Source organism: Ptychodera flava, unplaced genomic scaffold (assembly GCF_041260155.1).
Source record: "Ptychodera flava strain L36383 unplaced genomic scaffold, AS_Pfla_20210202 Scaffold_28__1_contigs__length_4768798_pilon, whole genome shotgun sequence".
Classification (NCBI taxonomy): Eukaryota; Metazoa; Hemichordata; class Enteropneusta; family Ptychoderidae; genus Ptychodera; species Ptychodera flava.
Window position 1 is genome coordinate 3,314,111 of NW_027248350.1, and position 19,896 is coordinate 3,334,006.

General features: G+C 37.9%; 2 protein-coding genes across 2 annotated transcripts; one reads left to right on the plus strand and one right to left on the minus strand.

Moving 5' to 3' along the window:
• Positions 1-5,310: 5,310 nt before the first annotated feature.
• On the plus strand, positions 5,311-11,015 carry LOC139127035 (uncharacterized). The gene is made up of 5 exons (XM_070692959.1): positions 5,311-5,512; positions 9,803-9,884; positions 10,068-10,187; positions 10,397-10,497; positions 10,616-11,015. The coding sequence occupies exons 1-5, from the start codon at positions 5,323-5,325 to the stop codon at positions 10,729-10,731; spliced, it is 609 nt and encodes a 202-aa protein (XP_070549060.1). The 5' UTR covers positions 5,311-5,322; the 3' UTR covers positions 10,732-11,015.
• A 5,615-nt stretch (positions 11,016-16,630) lies between these two features.
• LOC139127028 (uncharacterized) lies at positions 16,631-19,451 on the minus strand. Its single transcript, XM_070692956.1, has 3 exons — positions 18,679-19,451; positions 17,848-18,023; positions 16,631-17,735 (listed from the first exon to the last, which is right to left on the minus strand). The coding sequence occupies exons 1-3, from the start codon at positions 19,014-19,016 to the stop codon at positions 17,728-17,730; spliced, it is 522 nt and encodes a 173-aa protein (XP_070549057.1). The 5' UTR covers positions 19,017-19,451; the 3' UTR covers positions 16,631-17,727.
• Between the last annotated feature and the right edge of the window lie 445 nt (positions 19,452-19,896).

Genomic DNA, 19,896 nt, shown 5'->3' on the forward strand with positions numbered 1-19,896 from the left:
TTAGAATTGCAAATAACGTGGGGTTAATCTACATCATTGCAGACATTTGTGTTTCGTTGTTTCGAACCTGTTTAAACATTGATTGACATAAGACGCCGGATGCCTTGGTTCTGTTCAATGCAAACGCTTGTGAATTGCGAGAGCGCTACCGAAAATCATCTAAATCGATAATGATTTGCCTTTAGTCCATATATGTGTTAACCCTTAAATAAAACAAATTTGATTGTTCGGAAAAACTGAATATTTACCGGTACAGTATGAAAACAATCAGGAAGGCAATATAAAGACAAAGGAAAAGTGACGTCGTTACCATGGTGCCAGTCCAGTAGGCGCTACCTACAAAACAAATAAGTCTTTTTGAATGAGAGTTGAACACCTTTTTAAAGTTGACCTACAGACGGATGCGCGGGATATTGAAGCAAAATAGATAGGGTAGTTTTGCTTTCTGATAGAATTTACGAAGTTGTGTGAGACTGGTATTTCAATTACAAGGTCTAGCAGCAAAAGACATGCACAATTTTTACTCAATGTCTCTGTTGATTTTGCAAAATGTTAAAGTGATACAAATATCCCAAATTTAATTAAAGCTTGAGTGAGACATGTTTCGCCTTGTGCTTAAATCAATACCAGAGGACTTTCGACGTGTCTTTCATTGTCATGAAATAAAAAATTGTCAAAAAGATCAAGTTATTCTAGACAGTAAAAGTCTGACGTTCGCCACAATTATATTGAAATTAACACGTTTATATCATTGGAATTGAGCTCGTCACACTTTAGTTAATGCCAGATATACTGCCTTTATTGCCGCCTTTATTGCCATTATATTAGGTGACGGGGTGTTATTATAGATTTGTGTATTTACTCACTTGACTTTGTGGGTATTATTTCTAGCGTCACATTTTTCAATCTTAATTCGTGCACTGAAGAAGTAGAGCTCACTGGGCAAAACAGAAAACGTATTTATCAGAAAATGAATGTTAATGTAGGCGGCTACGATATAGATTTAAATACAGAAAGTGCGGGAAATGAAAGAGGTTCTAATATATGACCCGTTAATACATATTGAACTTTATTATTCTCGATATAGTGAGGTTATTCTTCATTCTATGTTTATGAGGTTATTACGAAATACCGCAAAGGATGCACGAGGACATTGGCGCAGCGTATCGCCGACGCGAAGCGGAGGGCGATGCGAGGGCGCCAATGTCCGAGTGCATCCTTTGCGGTATTTTCGTAATAACCTTATTATTATACATCTTACATTCCTGATCGGGGCATCAAAATGTTGGAGTAGTGACCGTTTTCGTGCAATGTCAACAATTTTTCTTCCGATTTTATCGCGCCAGTGTGGAACGCTACCTCGGACGCGCTTCTGCAAGTTTTGGAGTGTGTGCACTACACACATACGTACGTACAGAGCGCGCGCGAGACTTGTTCTGGCACTCGTCCAAGGGGTCCCTTGAAACCGTTCTACAGTGAACGCGCAGATACAGCCGCAGGGAATGGGGCGCCTTGAAACCGTGCCGTACGGAACGGGCGCGAGTTCCGTACGGCTTTTTTAGCGCACGCTAAATTCTATTGTTCTCGATGGTAGATGTATAATAATTCTCAATATATTGAGGTTGCATTTAATTCCAGTTAAGCTGTTAAACACGAGTAAAATATTCAGTCGTTACCGGTACCAATCAGATGTAATTCAGAGAAGAAATGTTTGACCTTTGATTATTGACAGTTTGGTATTATTTCAGCGTGACGAAGGCGAAGGACACTAGAAAACATTGTGGATATTATCGTACATGAAGTGGGTCTTAAAGTTTTACCTTCCGTTGCATTAAATTTGTCAAAAATAGAATTTACGTCCTTAGATGCTGTAGATGAGGACTCGAGTTTGTATGAACATTTATGATAGACATTTGCGCTGTTCCCAAGGTTCTTTGAGAAATAGTTGATAGGTTTGCAACTAAAGAGCAAAATTGTGAGGTTTTCCGGTCGCGAAATCGACGCTTTTCGTATCAGCCCTAAATTAAGGATAACTTTAAGGCAATCTAATTATATTTGATATACCTTACCTGTTTGGTAGTATACATCGTTGACTTTGCTGTCATCAACAGTAGACATGCATTGTGATTGACGATTACATGAAGAGTCATCTGAATGGGCGAACAATACTACGAAAAACTCTCGTGATCGAAAATCCTTGGCCTGAAAGTAATTGACAGTTTACATATTACAAAACATAGGTCTTAAGGGTACATTTTCAACAAATAAGCCAGTATTCCCTGGTTTATATATTGCTATAGTAGATTTCGATAGCATGCTCACCATTTGTGAACGTCAGGATAGGAACTCGGCCACATACCTCGATAAATGTTTGTTTGATATTGCATATTGATGCAAATATAGTCATTTACTTAAATGTAGGCTTATTGTATGTCTGTATGATGTATGTATGTATGTATGTATGTATGTATGTATGTATGTATGTATGTATGTATGTATGTATGTATGTATGTATGTATGTATGTATGTATGTATGTATGTATGTATGTATGTTGTATGTATGTATGTATGTATGTATGTATGTATGTATGTATGTATGTATGTATGTATGACACACACAGAGAAATGTCCTTAAGAAGCTCTTACACTAATTACCTTGTCATCCCTACGTTCTTCAATCAACAAACTGAGTATTTCAAAAAACCCACCCTAAATTATGCACGTAATTCACCATAAAATTATGCCATATATACACACTAAAGAGATTGGAACAATTGTTTTGAAGACTGATAGAATGCCATGGATTAATCAAACATACGATTTCAATTGTTCAAGCAATAATGTACCCACTCCAGGCCCATAATGGACGAAAGCGACCTTTGCACGACTTAATGTACGAGGCGAAGTCGAGTACATCATGGAGTAGAAAGTTGGCTTGCGTCCGTTATGGGGCAGGAGAGGGTACATCATCATTGCAATAATTTTAACGTTTTGGCAATGGCAGTAAATTTGTAGATGTAGAAAACGAATAAAACAGGAAATTTAAACTGTCTTTGAAGCCAGTGAGCATCGTCCGGTATGGTCGGCCGTGAATCTGTATACAGTAAAACAATTTTACATGCACGTTCAACACAAAAAATGCATAGCACTTTCACGACTCGATTTGGAAATAATTAACGCATATATTTTTATTTATTTTATTTTATTTTATTTGATACACAGATCAACGGGTAAACCCACTTACAGATCTGCGAAACAAAAAAGTCACACAAACACAAGACAAATATACAAGACAACCATAAAAGTAGCACGATACATTAAATTGAAAAAAAAATACACGTATCAAAAAGGAGAACTGTTAAAATGACTGGATAAAATAGTTTTAAAACTACACAGCGTAGAAAAAATATCTATACCACATTTAAAAGAGATATCATTAAAAACAGACATGCATCTGGGCACTGTCGAGAATTTTCTGCAATTAACAGAACACAAGTCTGGTTTAAAAAGGGGTTTCCTGCGTAAATTTCTACTGGGGGCATAAAAGCAGATTTGATTTAGAATATCTGGAGCATCATAATGTGAATGAATTATTTTGTACAAAAAGCACATGTCAAGGTTAGTCTTCTATTGTGTAACTTAAGAATGTTCAGAATTCTGCAATAAAATGGGTAGCTGGAATTACTGCAGTGAACATTGAGTTTGCGACAAATGTATTTCACAAGTTTAATTTGTACTCTCTCGATTTTTTCTGACCGGCCCTGCTGGTGGGGTGACCACACAACAGAGCCATACTCTAGAATAGATCTTACATAAACAAAATACAGAGAAATAATTGCTGAAATGTCATTGAATGGCTGGCAGAGACGCTTAATAAAACCAAGAGATTTGAAGGCTCTAGAAACAATGTTATTGATGTGAAAAGAATAATTAAGGTTGGAAGTAAGGTAAATGCCCAAATCCTTGACAACAGAGACCCGTTGAAGAGGGGTACCATTGATGGAGTAATCAAGAGAGGAAATGATTCTTTTCTTAAGTGTAAAACTGATAAATTTACATTTACTGATATTAGGTGACAGCTTCCAGTTGTTACACCATTGTGTAAATTTGTCAAGATCTTGCTGTAACATGACACAGTCAGCAAGGGATGTGATGGTGCGATAGATCATGGCATCGTCGGCATACAAGCTGAGCTTTGCAGAAATATCTAACCGTGAAATATCGTTAATAAACATAACAAAAAGTAGTGGCCCCAAGAGTGAACCCTGGGGCACACCTGACGAAGCAATGTACCATTTTGACGAGCAACTACCAAACACTACCTCTGTCGTCTAAGATGAAGATACGAAGCCAGCCAACTGTGCAGATTACCACATATACCGGCGGCTTTGTACAGGAGAAGTGTGTGACAAACACTGTCAAAAGCCTTGCTGTGTAAATTGAATCTACCTGTTGTTTATTGTTCAGTGAAACAGAGATGAAATCTGTATAATCCACTAAGTTAGTTGTAGTGGATCTGTTTTTGACAAATCCGTGCTGGTCGATGGAAATATTTGGTTTAATATGTTGATAGATATGAGGAACAATAACTGCCTCGAAGATCTTAGCAAAAAGAGGCAACAAGGAGATTGGGCGGTAATTTTCAACTGCTGATTGACCACCAGATTTAAACACGGGGACAACATTGGCCTGTTTAAACTGAGAAGGAAACTGACCAAGACAAATGGATTTTTGGAATAAAATTTGGAGGGGAACAACAAGAACATCGGTACAGTGTTTAATGATGCAGGCGGAGATACCGTCCGGGCCACTCGCTTTGTTCAAGTCTAGAGAAGCGATGACTTTCTTAACACTGTCCGGACATATATTAACATGTGATAATTGTCCAAAACATGAATAATTAAGCTCGGGCAGATTAGGATCATTGTTTCAGTGAACACAGAGGCAAAAAAATCTGCAAACATTTGAGCAGCCTCGGAACTGGAGTTAGAATGCTTACCGTTAAATTCAAAGTTCAAAGAATTCAGAGTTAATTTGCGTTTTGATTTCACATAACCCCAGAAGCGTTTGCTGTTATCGTGGATGGAGGACTGGACATCTGAGAGATATTCCCGATAACGTACGTCCTTGGCTAGGTTAAAGCGCAGTGGTCGTCGTGCCGCGCTTGCTTGTGAGGGGGTCCCCCCTTGTTGTAAACATATCCCAGAATGCCTCACTAATCTCTGCAAAATAATGGCGGCTATGGAGTATGAGACTTTGCGAAAGCGGGATGCTTGGAAAAAGCGAGACGCAACAAAAATATATATTTGCGTGCCGCTCACAATGATTGGCAAACTGAAAAGCTGTGCCATTATGCCAAATCTTCGCATACAGATTTTGCAGCTCATTTACTGCAGATCCACCGTCGAAATTGCAGCGAATGCCATCCTGTTCCTGATGAACCTAGGCTCGCGGCGGCTAATATTGCTGCTGCTAATTCTGTTATGCCGTCGTCTCCTATCACACTTTCAAGGTGAGTCCGAAAACTTCTTAGCATGGCATTACTGTTTGTATGTAAAGTGAATGTTGCTGCCACCAAAATGGTTATCGAATCATTGAATTCATGTGGCCGGGTCACACTGTCTGTACACACGGAACGCGTTGCAGCAACTTACACTCAGTCACAGCATGGTCACAGCGCCCAGATTCCTAGCCTAGATTCTATAACGTATGCTTGCCTCCGTACCTCCGACCCAGGACGGAGGTACGGAGGCAATTGGACGGAAAGGGAATCTAGGCTACCAGATTCCGTACGACACCAGATGCCGTACAAATGTAAATGTCATCCCTTCCACAGCATTCATCATCCAACTGAATTATCGTCAAATATCTGTGTTTCTAAAGTAGTGTAACCGCTAGCAAGTGGTAGTTACGGGATTTCTTCAACTAATTTAGGAATGATCGTTGACGCGGCCGTATGTTTGTGTAAATAAACACGGGCACGGAACACTGTGTCGATCAGAGGACACCGCGCCTTCAGTTCAAATCAGTTTTACAGTTCAAATTAGTTTTATTTGTCTGTTTTCCTATAATCAAAACCTAATTAGAAGTAATGATCATACTGCTGCCTCACTTTCTCGTTGTTCATTTACGTAAAATGATGAAATGACTGAGAACGACTACCCGTGCCGTGTTTGTTCAACAATGGACGTTTCACGCCCAGGTTCAACAACGCCTTGCCCTAGATGATTGCCACACACGCTTTACTTCGAACAGCACAAGCTGAGGTTCGATTTAGGTTATTTTCAGTCGCGTATTCTCTCAGTTTTTTGCATGGAGCTAATCGTTTTTAGCTCCATGGTTTTCGGTTCCGTTAAAAATGCACTGTGTAGGCATGTTTTCCTTTATTACTGCGTAGGCTTGCTGGTGACAACAACGCATTGCCTAAAACGTACGGAATCTGGGCCACTGACTGGACTCGTAACATCATACAGTCCCGTGTACTGTGTGGCTGTGTTTGTCATATCCAAAGTCTTTCTTGATCGGTGGCTATAGCTGTTCTTAAATCTGTCAGCGCAAGAAAGTTTACATTTAGGCAGGGCTTGTTTGAACTGGGACTGGTCTCAACAAGAAGTCTAGGCTGCCCAGCATGCAGCCATGGATGTAAAGTATATTTTTACATCCATGATGCAGCATACACAGCCTTTCCTTGTCATAAATGGCTGCTGAGAGCACACTGCACTTGTGTCATCATCATTAGTTTGCGAAGTAGGGCCTAATGCAAAACAAGCCAACACAACCGTGTTATACACATAAGCATTGTTCAAAATAACTCTCGGATATTACTCTGATGTGTTTATTGCAAAATTTGACCTGTACATTTCCATTCTTCATACTGTCTTATCTGACTGTCTGGTGGTGGGGTTGTCTTACTGGCTATTCATAATCATTGCTTGTACATGTAGTTGAAGTGAAAACAACATGTGAAAGTGGATGGATTCAGAGGTTAGATCTGCAAGAGAGGATTATGTGTTGTGGTTTTGAGCTGTGCCACTCAGAGGTAGATGGTAGTTAGGGCAGCAAAAACCTGGCTGCTAGAAAAGCGTTCTTTGAAGCATTCTTCCATTGATATATGTCCCTGGTAGTTATTGTTTTGTAGAAGCACTACGTTTATAATATTTTTCATATGAAGTCAGTGGAGAATGATAGGAAATAGCATGGCACTTGATCAAGACAGATTGTCAGATATTGAAGATGATGATTGGGCTCTTTCGTGGGAAGTAAATGATATGCAATTGCCGTGCACTAGGGAGAATCCTCTGACTTCATTGGGGGTTGAAATGTCTGCAACTCATCAAGAATGAAAATTGCTGTAAACCCCCTCCCCAAAAAAATCTGACGTTTAAAATACGGTCACTTCCCTGACATGAATGTTCTCTCATTTTATCATACACTGACAGTATGAATGAGCTTATCTTTGCAGCTTTTGTATGTAACTGTATGGTAGGGCTGTGTGTTGTTACTGCATGCTTGCCAATTGACAGGAACACACTGAGATCAGTGTACGACGTTGGCAAAAAGTAATCTGTGAAAGAACCGTCAATGCAACTCTATGTAATACCTCAATATTACGACAAGTGTTATGTGTTGTAAAGCTTATTCTGACTGCATGATTCTTTGACAAATACTACTGTATGTCACCATCTTCACTGATGATTTACATGTACTTTGTGCAAACAACTGAAATACATTAACATGTCACATGCTTCCATTATTTTAGCTTTAATTCTCCAATTAAATGGCAAGAAACAGGTAATTGGTCTGCTATAAACAAGGAATAGGGTCAATTTAACAAAAGAAAAATGTTTTGTGTAACATTGAATTAGAGACATTTGCATGAATGCATGCCTATGAAACGTACATGTTCGTATGATTTTATTGCAAATTGGACAACAAATATTAGCCTAAAATGATATTTGTTCTTTAGAACCAAGTGAAACTATCTTTTTGAACAGTTTGTTCTGCTACAAGGAGAATCAATGAGATGAAAATTTATTTTTTAGCTTTTTAAAGAGTTAATCCTCCACCCATTTTTTGCATTTAAGATTTCCAGTTGCATATATGTTGTTATTCTATAATACATGTATTGTTTTTATATTGTAATTGTTTAAAATATTTATGTTCAGTTTTTAGCTCATATTTGGTTTTGTATATAAATACCAAAAAGAGCTTGTATGATGAGTTGGTGGCGTCTGTATGTGCAGATGTATGTCCGTCACACACAAAGGCTCCCATACCGCCAGAGCTACCATCTCGGTATTTGGTGTACAGGTAGATGCAGGGGTTGAGATGTGAATTTGTTCAAATGAACACATCAGTGTCAAAAATGTGCAAATGAGGTAAGAAAAAGTGAAATCCTGCAAATGTGCAGGAGTGATGGCATGCCAGTAAGAAACAGGCCAACTCACTGATCTTGAGTCATTTCCTGTCATTGTTTATGAACTGTTACCGGATTTTTCTGAGAGTACGCCCACTCGAAAAACGCCCATGGGCGGTTATTTGGGGTATGGGCCGTTATTAAGATTTTAAATTTCATCTCAACCTTTGTCTACGGCATTTCAACCTGACTCCCTTGAAAAAAAATTACCTACGCAAAGGTCAAAAGTTTTATATAGCGTACAAAATAAAATAAGTTACACTTCTAAGATAATTACTTCGGCGATATATGTCCGTATCCCCCTATTTGTGCTGCTAAAATGCACGTGGAATGATCCAGAAGAACGCAAAGTCAACCTTAGAGTTTGCCACACAATGCCGACAATGATTGACAGATGAAGCAGGAGCCAGGAATTTTCCATTCTGCACGATGGGGATCATGAAATAAATAAAATGACTATCATAAAAAATAACTCTGTTTCATTATTTTTTTATTTAATGTACATCATTACTTTTCAGGTTTTTTTCGCTTTGATACAAAAATCTGATGATTTTCTTCGCGTAAATTTGTTGCATTCACAAACGTAACAGTAGTAGTAATCCCTAGTAGAAATGGTATGATCCACAATTGTTTACGATTATTGACCTCTTTGCGTGCAACGAATGTGAAACACTGTATCTATTTTCACAAGTTCCACTACTTTGATTAACTTGTCACACTTACAAACTAGGTCAACCTCAGAACACGTGCACACGTCAAAATCTGATCGATGATTTTCTTCGCTTAAATTTGAATGCGTTCGACAAACCTTGGAAGCATATATAAAAAAAAAATGTCTATATAAAAATTTAAAAAGGTTTTTTCTTTTTTGTTATTGGCGAGTAAAATCTAGCGTTAAAACTGTTGGTCGAGGATATTAACAGACCTGCTGAAACCATAGACAGGGGGGGGAGACCGTCTATACTCAAACTAAGACGGCTTGTTTCTGCTATGCATGTTGCTAAAGTTGACCTCCAGTACCTAAAGTTTCAAACCTTAATTACTTTTGTCATTCTTGTTTTTCTGGTTTAAATATTTCTTGTTCTTTTCTGGTTGTACTGTGCAGAAATCATTGTCATAACATTAACGTAGAATTTTCCTCCACTGAACAGATAAAACAACATTTATTGTTGATTATTGGTAACCCATACTGGTATATACCAATTCTGATCAAATTTGAGCGACACTGTATAATTGCGGTATTTTTTTTCAATATTATATAATACAAATATAGCTTTCAATATGTTTTTTATGTGTTTATATTGAAAGTAAAATAATCCACAGGATAACGAGCATGATGATTACCCATATAAGTGGATATTAATTCAGACATTTTGTCAATTACAGATGTATGCTATGTTCCTGTTGCAACATCAACACCCATGCAGGCCAAACAATCTGTACAAAAGTGCTATGAAGGGACAGTCAGGTGGGTTATGATAGAAATTGCTGACATAAGATTTGCTTTCATTTCGTATGATTTTCAAATGTAATACTTCATGGCTGCAATGTAGTTCCTTGAAACACTTGTTTTATAACTTAGTGTTTTTTTCACCAAATGCATCACCATGGTGTCATGGTTGTAACTTACTCAGACACATTATATTTCTAGCAAAGACCAAGATGAAAATGCAGCTGAAGATGAAGATGAAGATGAAGCAACATCAGCACCTCTGCAAGCCAAACAGTGCCTTCAATTTCCAGAGCTGTATAAAGAGTCAGTCACAGTAAGGTAAGAAATTTGCTGTCACTTGAAATAGTTTGTAGATTATTCTTCGTCTACAAACATGCACTCCAATGCTAGCTACAGCCATGACACCAGGGCATGTAAGAGATCTATTGATGCAGTTTTTGCTGTGAACTATCCACTGTATTACATGCATACTTCAACACCTGTTTGATGATTGTAACTAACCAAGCATTGGGTATACTATTTTTTAGCAAAATGACAGATGAAACTTTGAGTGCCCTTGAAGATGATGAGACTTTGAGTGCTAGTGAGGATGAAGATGAAGACATTGGAATAATCACAGAACTCCTGGGTAAGTAAAACTATTGATTTGGGATTAGATTTTAAACAGTAGTCCTGGTAGTCTGGGAAAATAATGGAATACATTGACAGCCTCAACCATATCTTGCTTCTTTTTATCTTTCATTTAGAAATCTCCCCAACATATCAATGGAAGATGAAGTATTTCATACAGATGCTTATGGTACAGATGATGATGGTGTCCCAGTTACAAGTTCTGACGATGTTTCACACATTCCAAACATGAATGTTATTACAGTAAAAAATGCATTGCCTTTGTACCTGCAATTTTGGATCTTTTAAAACAATTGCATGGAGATTCATGTAAACGGGAAGGGTGCCATCGTAAACTAATATACAGGTCATCTTTAGTAGGAACTGCACTGACTGTTGATTGGACATGCTATTCTGGTCATCGTGGAGGGAGATGGCAGTCCCAAACAAGGTTTTCTGGAATGTTTGCTGGAAACTTTCAACTGGCTGTCTGTATCTTGCTGTCTGGTAACAGTCATAAGAAGTTTGAACTCCTGTGCAAGTTTATGAATGTGGCTTGCATATCAGTGACTTCTTTCCAGCGAATCCAGCGACTGTATGCTGTTCCTGCTATCCAGAACTACTGGGACAACATGGAGAGGGACATTTTGGACTCATACCAGGGACAGAAGGCTATATTGTGTGGTGATGGCCGCAATGATTCTCCTGGACATTCTGCTCATTATTTGTCTTACAGCCTAGCTGATGCAAAAAAGAACTGCATTGTTCATACTGAAGTAGTGGACGTTCGTGAAGTAAATGGAAAAAGTCCAAACATGGAACAGTTGGGTTTGAAAGATCCATGGACAAGCTTAAAAGGACTATAGAGATTGATGAAGTGGTCACCGATGCCAACGTACAGATTGCTGCAGTGATGCGTAAGTTATAGTTCCAGCACTTGTATTGGGAACACCAAAATAATAAGTTTCTATCAACGTCAGTAGTGAAATAGAGATAGCAATATGCCGGAGCAACTTTACAAGCAAAATTTTATCTTGTTTTGAGTTGCAAGGTGAGATTAAAGATAACACAGCAGGGCAGATACATCCGTGCACATGGTTATAGGGTAAGATAGACATGCCTGTTGTGTTTTCTTTGATCTCACCTTGCCACTCAAAATGAAAAAAAAGTTTGGCTTGTGAAGTTGCTGTAGCATATTGCTATATCCCTAGCCACATTGGCATGGAACTACAATTTCACCAACTTTAGTGTTCCAAATACCAGTGCTAGTGTTATAGCGCTGACTTCGATCGTCTTACGAGTAGGATACCAGAGATCGACCAGAGTAGTGGCTTGTGGTTGACAAATGGCAATCTTTATTTCTTCGATAAAGATGCTTACAGAAGAGCCGCTGGTGATAAAAGGCTACTCTATCAACTTAACACCTAACTATATAACTCCTTAACTTAATTATACATGGAAATGCGATTCAACCCATTACAATAATTCAAGGTAAAACTTAATTGAACAAACAACTATAAAAACAATGAGCGGGTAATGAATTACAAATCTTAATCAGTGGAACTGTTTCATAAGTTACTCTTCCGGAGAACTCTCGTAAATTAATTAGACACTGGCGAAAACAACATATTATTATTAGAAACGTCTACCCTTAAACTTTCAACTTGTTCATTCAAACATCCGATTATGCTGACATCATCCTATACGAACATCTGCTCAACTAACTTTTGTCGTTTCAACAATTAAGAGTATGCGTGAATTAGATGACACTTATATGCAAAATTACCATCAACTTTGTGTTGTTTGTCACAGTACCCAATTAACACATAACTGTTAGATTTCATGAAGTCAAGTTACGTAAAATTCACAGGGTAGGTTCACTTAAACTGTTACACACTGAACTCTGTACTATACTGAAAGTTTGAACTTCGTACCACGCTGAAAGTTTTCTGAGAAACAAATTTCCTTCGTAACAGTATAAATGTAAATGTTAAATTTGTAGGTCTTTTACATATTTGGAAAACTTTCAAAAGGAATTTTTTCTTCAACTTATTAATTTTGACTGTTTTTCAATTCATGCATGTTTATGTGCTGGCTAAACTTTAAAAAAATATCCAACATTTTAGTAATACAATGCTGTTTTCTGTTATAATCTGCAGGCAAATGTGACAAATACAAGGACATCAATCATTCATGGGACCTTTGGCACGGAGGTAAAAATCACCAAAAAGTCATAGAGGTAGGCCGTTATTTCAAACAAGAACTGTTAAACACCATCCTCATGTCTCCCTTTACAAAAAGAGTTTACATTTGTAAGGATTTCAGAAGAAAAGGTACATGTATGAAGGGAAATTTTAAATCATGATATTTTATGTCCCTTTTTTGCTAGATGCATACATACATATCTGAAAGATAATATTCACTGAAATAAAATCTATATTGTTGTTATTCTATGGGTTGTCTCTGTGGAAAAATACAATCAATGGTATCAGGGAATATTTTAATACACGTAAGATTGTGCACATGCTTGTGTGTTTCCTGTAAATGAAAACATGATTAGACATAGTCATTGTAGAGATGATATTTGGTGTGTTTCAGCACACAAATGATATTTCATAGCATACCATCTGCATTTCATCCAAAATAGTGAACAAAGTACTAAAAGGATGACAAATTATCAGTGTTACTATTGGCCATTCACTATGTCAACTGCACATTTATTTATACAGGCATCAAAGGCTAAAAACTGCAAGGACCTTTTGCCCTGGGCTGCTGCAGTAAGAAACCACTTCTGGTATGCTGCAAGAGAAGCTAATGGAAGTGAAATAAAGATGAAGGTAAAAAATATTGTTTGATGTATCAGTGTGAAAGTCTTATTTTATTTTCTTAAAATACTTTGCAAATAAAAGAAACCATGAATATGTACCGGTACATGTAATTTTTTCAAATCAATTAGTTGCTGAATGTGTATGCATGTAAGTAATTATGGATGGATGGATGGATGGATGGATGGATGACGTACATATGTATGGATGGATGGATGTATGGATGTATGTAATATGGATGGATGGATGGATGGATGGACGGATGGGTGGATAGACGTACATATGTATGTATGTATGGATGGATGGATGTACGTACATATGGATGGATGGATGGATGTACGTACGTATGTATGTATGTGTGTATGTATGTATGTATGTATGTATGTATTTATGTATGTGTGTATGTATGTGTGTATGTGTATGTATGTAAGTATGTATGTATGTATGTATGTATGTGTATGTATGTATGTAATAACTTCACAGCCTATCATGGCCGTCAACTCGGGGAAGCACGCACTTTTACTTGCTCTTCAAATTTTGGCAATACTCATTAGTTTGAAGTCTGCCATTTCCGTCAACAAAAAACTTGTAGGCTATAATGTACTGGCCGTAAACTCTGTCAAGTATTTGATTGAAAAGGGACAAAGTCATGCATTTTGACATTGTTTGGTTATTTTAGTTTATTTTGAAGATAATTTATGTTGCTCTGCTTGTTCTGCACACTGAAATTGGCAAAATCTCTTTGATTCACAGATAAACTGAAACAACTCTATACATGGACATTATCAATGATTATTTCCATCACTCATGCATTGATATATACCAAAAATTTAATAGCCATATTTTATGGCCATTACATGGTGTGACTTTAACTGTAACATATTAATGAGCAGAACATCATGAAAAATGTATCAAAAGAAAATAAAATAACTAAAATAATGTCAAAAGTGAGTGACTTGTTCTTTTAAAGTCCCAGTATCTGTACCTCAGGCAATTTTTTCTGCATTTAAATGCTGCCATGTAACAAACACTGAAAAATAAGTGGGGGCAAAGTTGGGCCATCTCTCTTACAAACTGTTACATCAAGGTTACACCAGAGCAAGACTTGTCTCTACATTCAAACGCTTTTTTGGCAGGTATGGCAAGCTGGTAGATAAATACAATATCTGTCTTCGACAAATGATTGCTGATGGCATCGGTGACATTAGGCCTAGTTAGTGACCACTACCTATCTGACTTATATATTGATATATGGCGGGTGCCACATGTGGGCAGGATGCGCTTACTATTTTCGAAACACCTGACATCACTTCTTGGTCTTAGCTGGCCAGAGGTCCATATATCTTTCTTTCTTGAATATGACTTTGTTTGTGTACCATCTATTTACTGTCTGTTCTGTGCTGTTTTGTGTCTATGTTTACACTGTTGTCTTACAAATTCTGACCTACTGTCGTTGGATTATGGATTGGTATGATTGCGATTATTTTACATGTAATAGGACTTTAAATTGCTGTCAGACTCAATAAATGCATGCATAGTGGTCAACGTCTACTAAAACGTCAGAACTTCTGCATTTTTCATGTTGGTGTGTAAATTTTGAATTTTGAATGACTGCGGCTTTGTCATTAAATTAGTCTTTTAGAATTCATGTACCTTACTCTGATGGCTGCATACTACTTTGTCAGAGCTTTATTTCACACAACATACAGTCATTCCACAATATTCTGGCCAAGGAAAATATTTAAATGTGATGCTTATAAACAGAGTACAAGTTCAGCTGTAAAAACTTATGATTTACTTTATTTGTGTCTGCAAAATAACATTTGAAGTGAAACTGAAATGTCAAACACATAAATGACTGCAGTGACATCTGCGTCCATGTAAATGATAAAATGTTATCATCACCAAAAATGTGTGTTATGTGCGTTATGTAAGGATGACCCTTTTATTTTTTTGTTCTCATATCCAGAGGAATACTCGGGCAGGGCGGGCAGTCTTACCAAAGTACCAAAAAAAACTTTATTTGTTTCAGTTCAATGTTCTGTCCATTCAGTCTCTACAATTTTTAAGTACAAAAAAACGTGTATTTGTTTCAGTTTAATGTTCTGTCCATTCACTGTCACTGCAATTGCTTGTCTTTCAGTTCAGTGTTCTGTACTCTCTGTCCTTTCAGTCTGAGTCGCTGCAATCTCACAATTTGATGACGGTGGTGCTGTTGCTACGGTGATTGCCTCAGAGGCAGCGAAAATAAAAACGTTTTTTTTTTCATTTTCAGGTTGGAGCTGAAATTTACGGTCGGTCAGGAGATTAGAAACACAAAAATAAAAAATGTCGCCTAATCCTGTATTGCACCATCTTTATAGCCTACGTATATATTGTTTGGGCTTGGAAATCTGACCTTGGCTGTGTTAGCGCTGGGTTTGGAAAGCTGTTAGCCACTGTGGCTAATAGTTTCAAATTTTATTAGCCACAGACAAATTTTATTAGCCACACATTTTACGAAAACAAAGCTGTGTATAATGCCATAGTATAGTCTCCAGTGTCGGTTGCATGCACACAAATAAACTATCAACACATCAACCTTCTATCTACTTGTCTTTATTTTAACACTGAAAATTACATGATACCTTTCAATTCACATTTTTCTCAGTATGGTACCTTTCATCCACCTCACAAAGTTATGAATCATTTCTCTTTACCATCTAACATACAGGTAAGTTCTGCTACATGTGAAGCAACATTTTTGACAGAATCAATTAGCCCTTCAACATCACAATCCTCCTCCAAGGAATCAGGTTCCCTCCCCAATTTTTTCATCAAATTTGAGAAGGCTGTTCTATCTTTGATATTTATCCAGGCATCAAATGCTGCCTCAAAATCGAAATCACTGATTCTAGGGCCTTCAACAGATATGATTGCCAAAGCATTTACATGGGGTACAGTCAATAAATTTCTATGTGCAGTTTTAATCAAATTATACTGAGAAAATCCTCGTTCGCAGTTTACAGATGTCACTGGACATGTGAGAGCCAGTGCATACAAATAACACATGTTAGGATATATTTCCCTGTTCTCAAATACAATATTCTTGAAAAAGACCTGAGTATTCATTTTCCTGTTACTACACAGAAGAGATTTCATGATAGCCCATTCAAGCTTTGCCTCACTTGGTTTGATAGCTGGCTCATGGATATTTCCAGCGTTGTCTGGTTTTGGCATGCCAAAATGATCAAGCAGTTCCTGCAGTTTATCACAGCCATAGTTAGACTCAGGGTTTTCAGGCATATTTTTGTGGGTCTAAAATACAAAAAGCATCCACAAGCCCACTATCAGGGAACCATTCATGCAGATGTTTCACCATTTCTGTTATGAACTTTGTTTTGTTACTTTCAAATTTCTCCCTCTCAGAGACAGAATCTTTAATTTTATGAGATTTGAACAGTGTGCCCTCATCAGTCGGCATATCAGATACAAGCTTTCTGAACTCTTCAAAAAAGGGCCCATCTACATGAAGCAAAGCTTGTAATGCAACTACTGTGCCCTCTATGTGACTTTTTACATCAGAATATACAAGACGTTCCCTTTGCATTGCCTTGCACAATTTTGATAGCAACCCAAGGGCATCTGCGGCAAAATAGGTCATGGCAATAAATTGGTATGTAGCCACCCGTTTTAACATCCCTGCTGCTAAAGCTTTATGATTACAAGTATCTTGTGAAATTTGCAACAACCATGAAATTACACTGTCTAAACAACCAACAAGAGCATTTACACAATCACTGAATGACAGCCATCTAGTGAAAAACACTTGTTTTATTTTTTGGGCTGCCTGTTCCCCATGTAAAGCTTTACTCATCTGTAAGATTCTCAGTAATTTAGGTGAAAACTTTAAAAGTTTGCCCATCTCATTCAGATCACGTATGTATTTAACAAGGTAAGGTACTTGATTGGCTGCTTTTTCACTAGCAAGGGCTAGTCTGTGTGCCAAACAGTGATTTGCAACAAGGTAAGGATTACGTTCCTTAAATCTGGTTGTAACACCAGATTTCACACCCCTCATGACACTTGCTCCGTCCGTGGCAAGACAGATTAAATTTGCAGGGTTGAGATTTTTGTCAACCAACAAACAAGAAACACTTTCATAAATGGCTGAAGCAGTACAACTTTCCAATTCATTTACACTTAGAAAATGTGATTCCACTACTCCCTCAACATTTACAAATCTAACATAAATCATTAAAGTAGACAAAGATGACACGTCTGTGGCCTCATCTAGCTGAGCTGCATAGATTTTGAATGGACTGTTCTTAATGTCAGATAATATCTTTCTTTCGATGACTGTCTTGATAGATTTGTAGAAATCATCCACACAGTCGTGATGTGTGTAGTGAAATGTAGATCCATGCTCCAGAAGTTTTAAAGGTTCACATCCCTGAAAATGAATGGACAGAAATTTAAATGACATATCAAGTTGTAAGTGCAAACATCACCGTATCATTTAGTACACAAAAAGCAGAACTTCAAGATTCAAAACATGTGCCCACCTACGTTCAACACCTGCATCTCCATCAAAGCTTCCATTTTCCTACTGGACAACTGCTCTTTAGCCATAGTATAGACAGTCCGTAACTGGGCAACAATACTATCTTTAATTTTGCTATACGCTGAAGAAGTGGCACATTTCATATCACGTTGCAAAACTGGTCTACTGGCAGCAAACCTAAGTCAGGAAATAGAAAACGAAAAAGATTCACTGATATCAGTAAGATATATTTTGCAAACTGTATACTAAAAAAAATCAGCTGCAGTACGGTTTGTCGGACCAAGGTTACTTTGTTGTATTCTCGACCGCGGAGTGACGTCAGTAGGTGAAACGCATACGAGCGAGGTGAATGAGGAGAGATCAGACGATACAGAAGAGCGAATGATACAGAAATTGTGTGGAAATGTCATTTATGTATTGAAACTTTTAATATTTTGTTGGTGGTTGAAAATCCGAACTTCAATTATTTGTTTTCACGGCGCTGTGACGCAAAAATGACGTAAAAAACCTCAAGTACCCGGATGACCCGCGGTCGAGAATCTCATTCAACATACAGGCCTAATCTGAAAGTTTCCCCCACAGCTGAAACAATTTCTAGTAAATTTCAACAATAATGTAATATGTTTAATTATTTTCTTTACGATGCATTTTTTTCATTCTTTATGATGATATTTTGAGTAGACGACTGACTTCTGATCACAGAATATTGTGTCGATATGTTCTTGAAACACGTGGACATGTCGCGGACATCACATTTATGAAAACTACATACACATTTCGTTAAGCGTGATCGAAAAAAAAATCGTGAAAACAACATTAACAGTAAATGTACCTGTGTTCTTTTGTTCTGGCATGCTTGGTAAGATCGTCTTTCTTCGGTGCTTTGTCCGGTTTTCCACTTGTAAATACGTTTTGCAAGTTGGCGTCTATGCACATCTTGCACTTCAACAAACCTCCGGTGCGGTCATGTATCAGCCACGGAAACTCACTGAACCAGCCGTTTCGCAACGATCTTGAATCGTCTCGATCGTATTTCTGGGGAGATTTTTTTCCACTTGGCGATTCACAGCCTTTTTCCTTCTCAAATTTGCCATTTCCTCCAAAGTACGACGAAATTGGCCTAAAACTACTGCTGGTACCCGCCAGACGACGTTTCTTTTTTTCCGCCATAACAAATGCGTACGTCTGCTATATGTAGCAAAAGTTTCAATTCTCACGAGAGTTCCCTATGTCTGCTGTACACTAGACAAAATGACGTCAAATTTATCGCGAGACTAGGGCTCGATTGCGTATGTCTAAAGTTTCAATTCTCGCGACAGTAGACAAATTGACGTCAAATCTCTCGCGAGACTTGGTTCGATTGCAATGGCGTACGTCGGAGAGAACACAACAATACGGAAGTGGATACAGGTTTTTTCGCGAATCGCCGAGAGAGAAGCGCAGATCAACAAAAGACTAGAAAAAGCCCTGTTCTTTCTTTGTGTGCCATATTTTTTAAACAAAAATCAGTTTCGCCACTGTGGCGAATTAGGATCGATTTTTTTTCGCCACTGTTGATTTCAATTCGCATTTGCGAACGTGGCGAATGGGCAGCGCGAACACAGCCTTGATAGCCCATACACAACAAGAGGGGACAACACGGCGGTTGCCAGCTCCAAGTTTCCCATGTTGCCAATAAATGTATTGCCGGTATGCATAATGTCTAAAACATGCATTGTCTCTCAACTGTTCCTCAGCATATGTATCAGCTATACACCGCATAGCTATCTCAAGAACATTTGCATCCAGGCACAAGATGAGTGAAGAGCCAGTTATCGGTGATGCACGTTTGGTTTCGACGCGTGACACAACATTTATTTTCCTGCTGAGTGGGCATTTCACGGCAGTGTCCACATTTACACCAAGAAGGTACACTACCAGGTCAAGGTTGAGGATACGGGTTGGGGGCTGCATGTTGTTGTTGTTGAACGTCACACCAAGCCCCTGGCTGACGCCAAAGTAGCTCTAAAGTCAAAGTTTCTAGATCTTCCCTGGTTGCCTTTTGTACAAA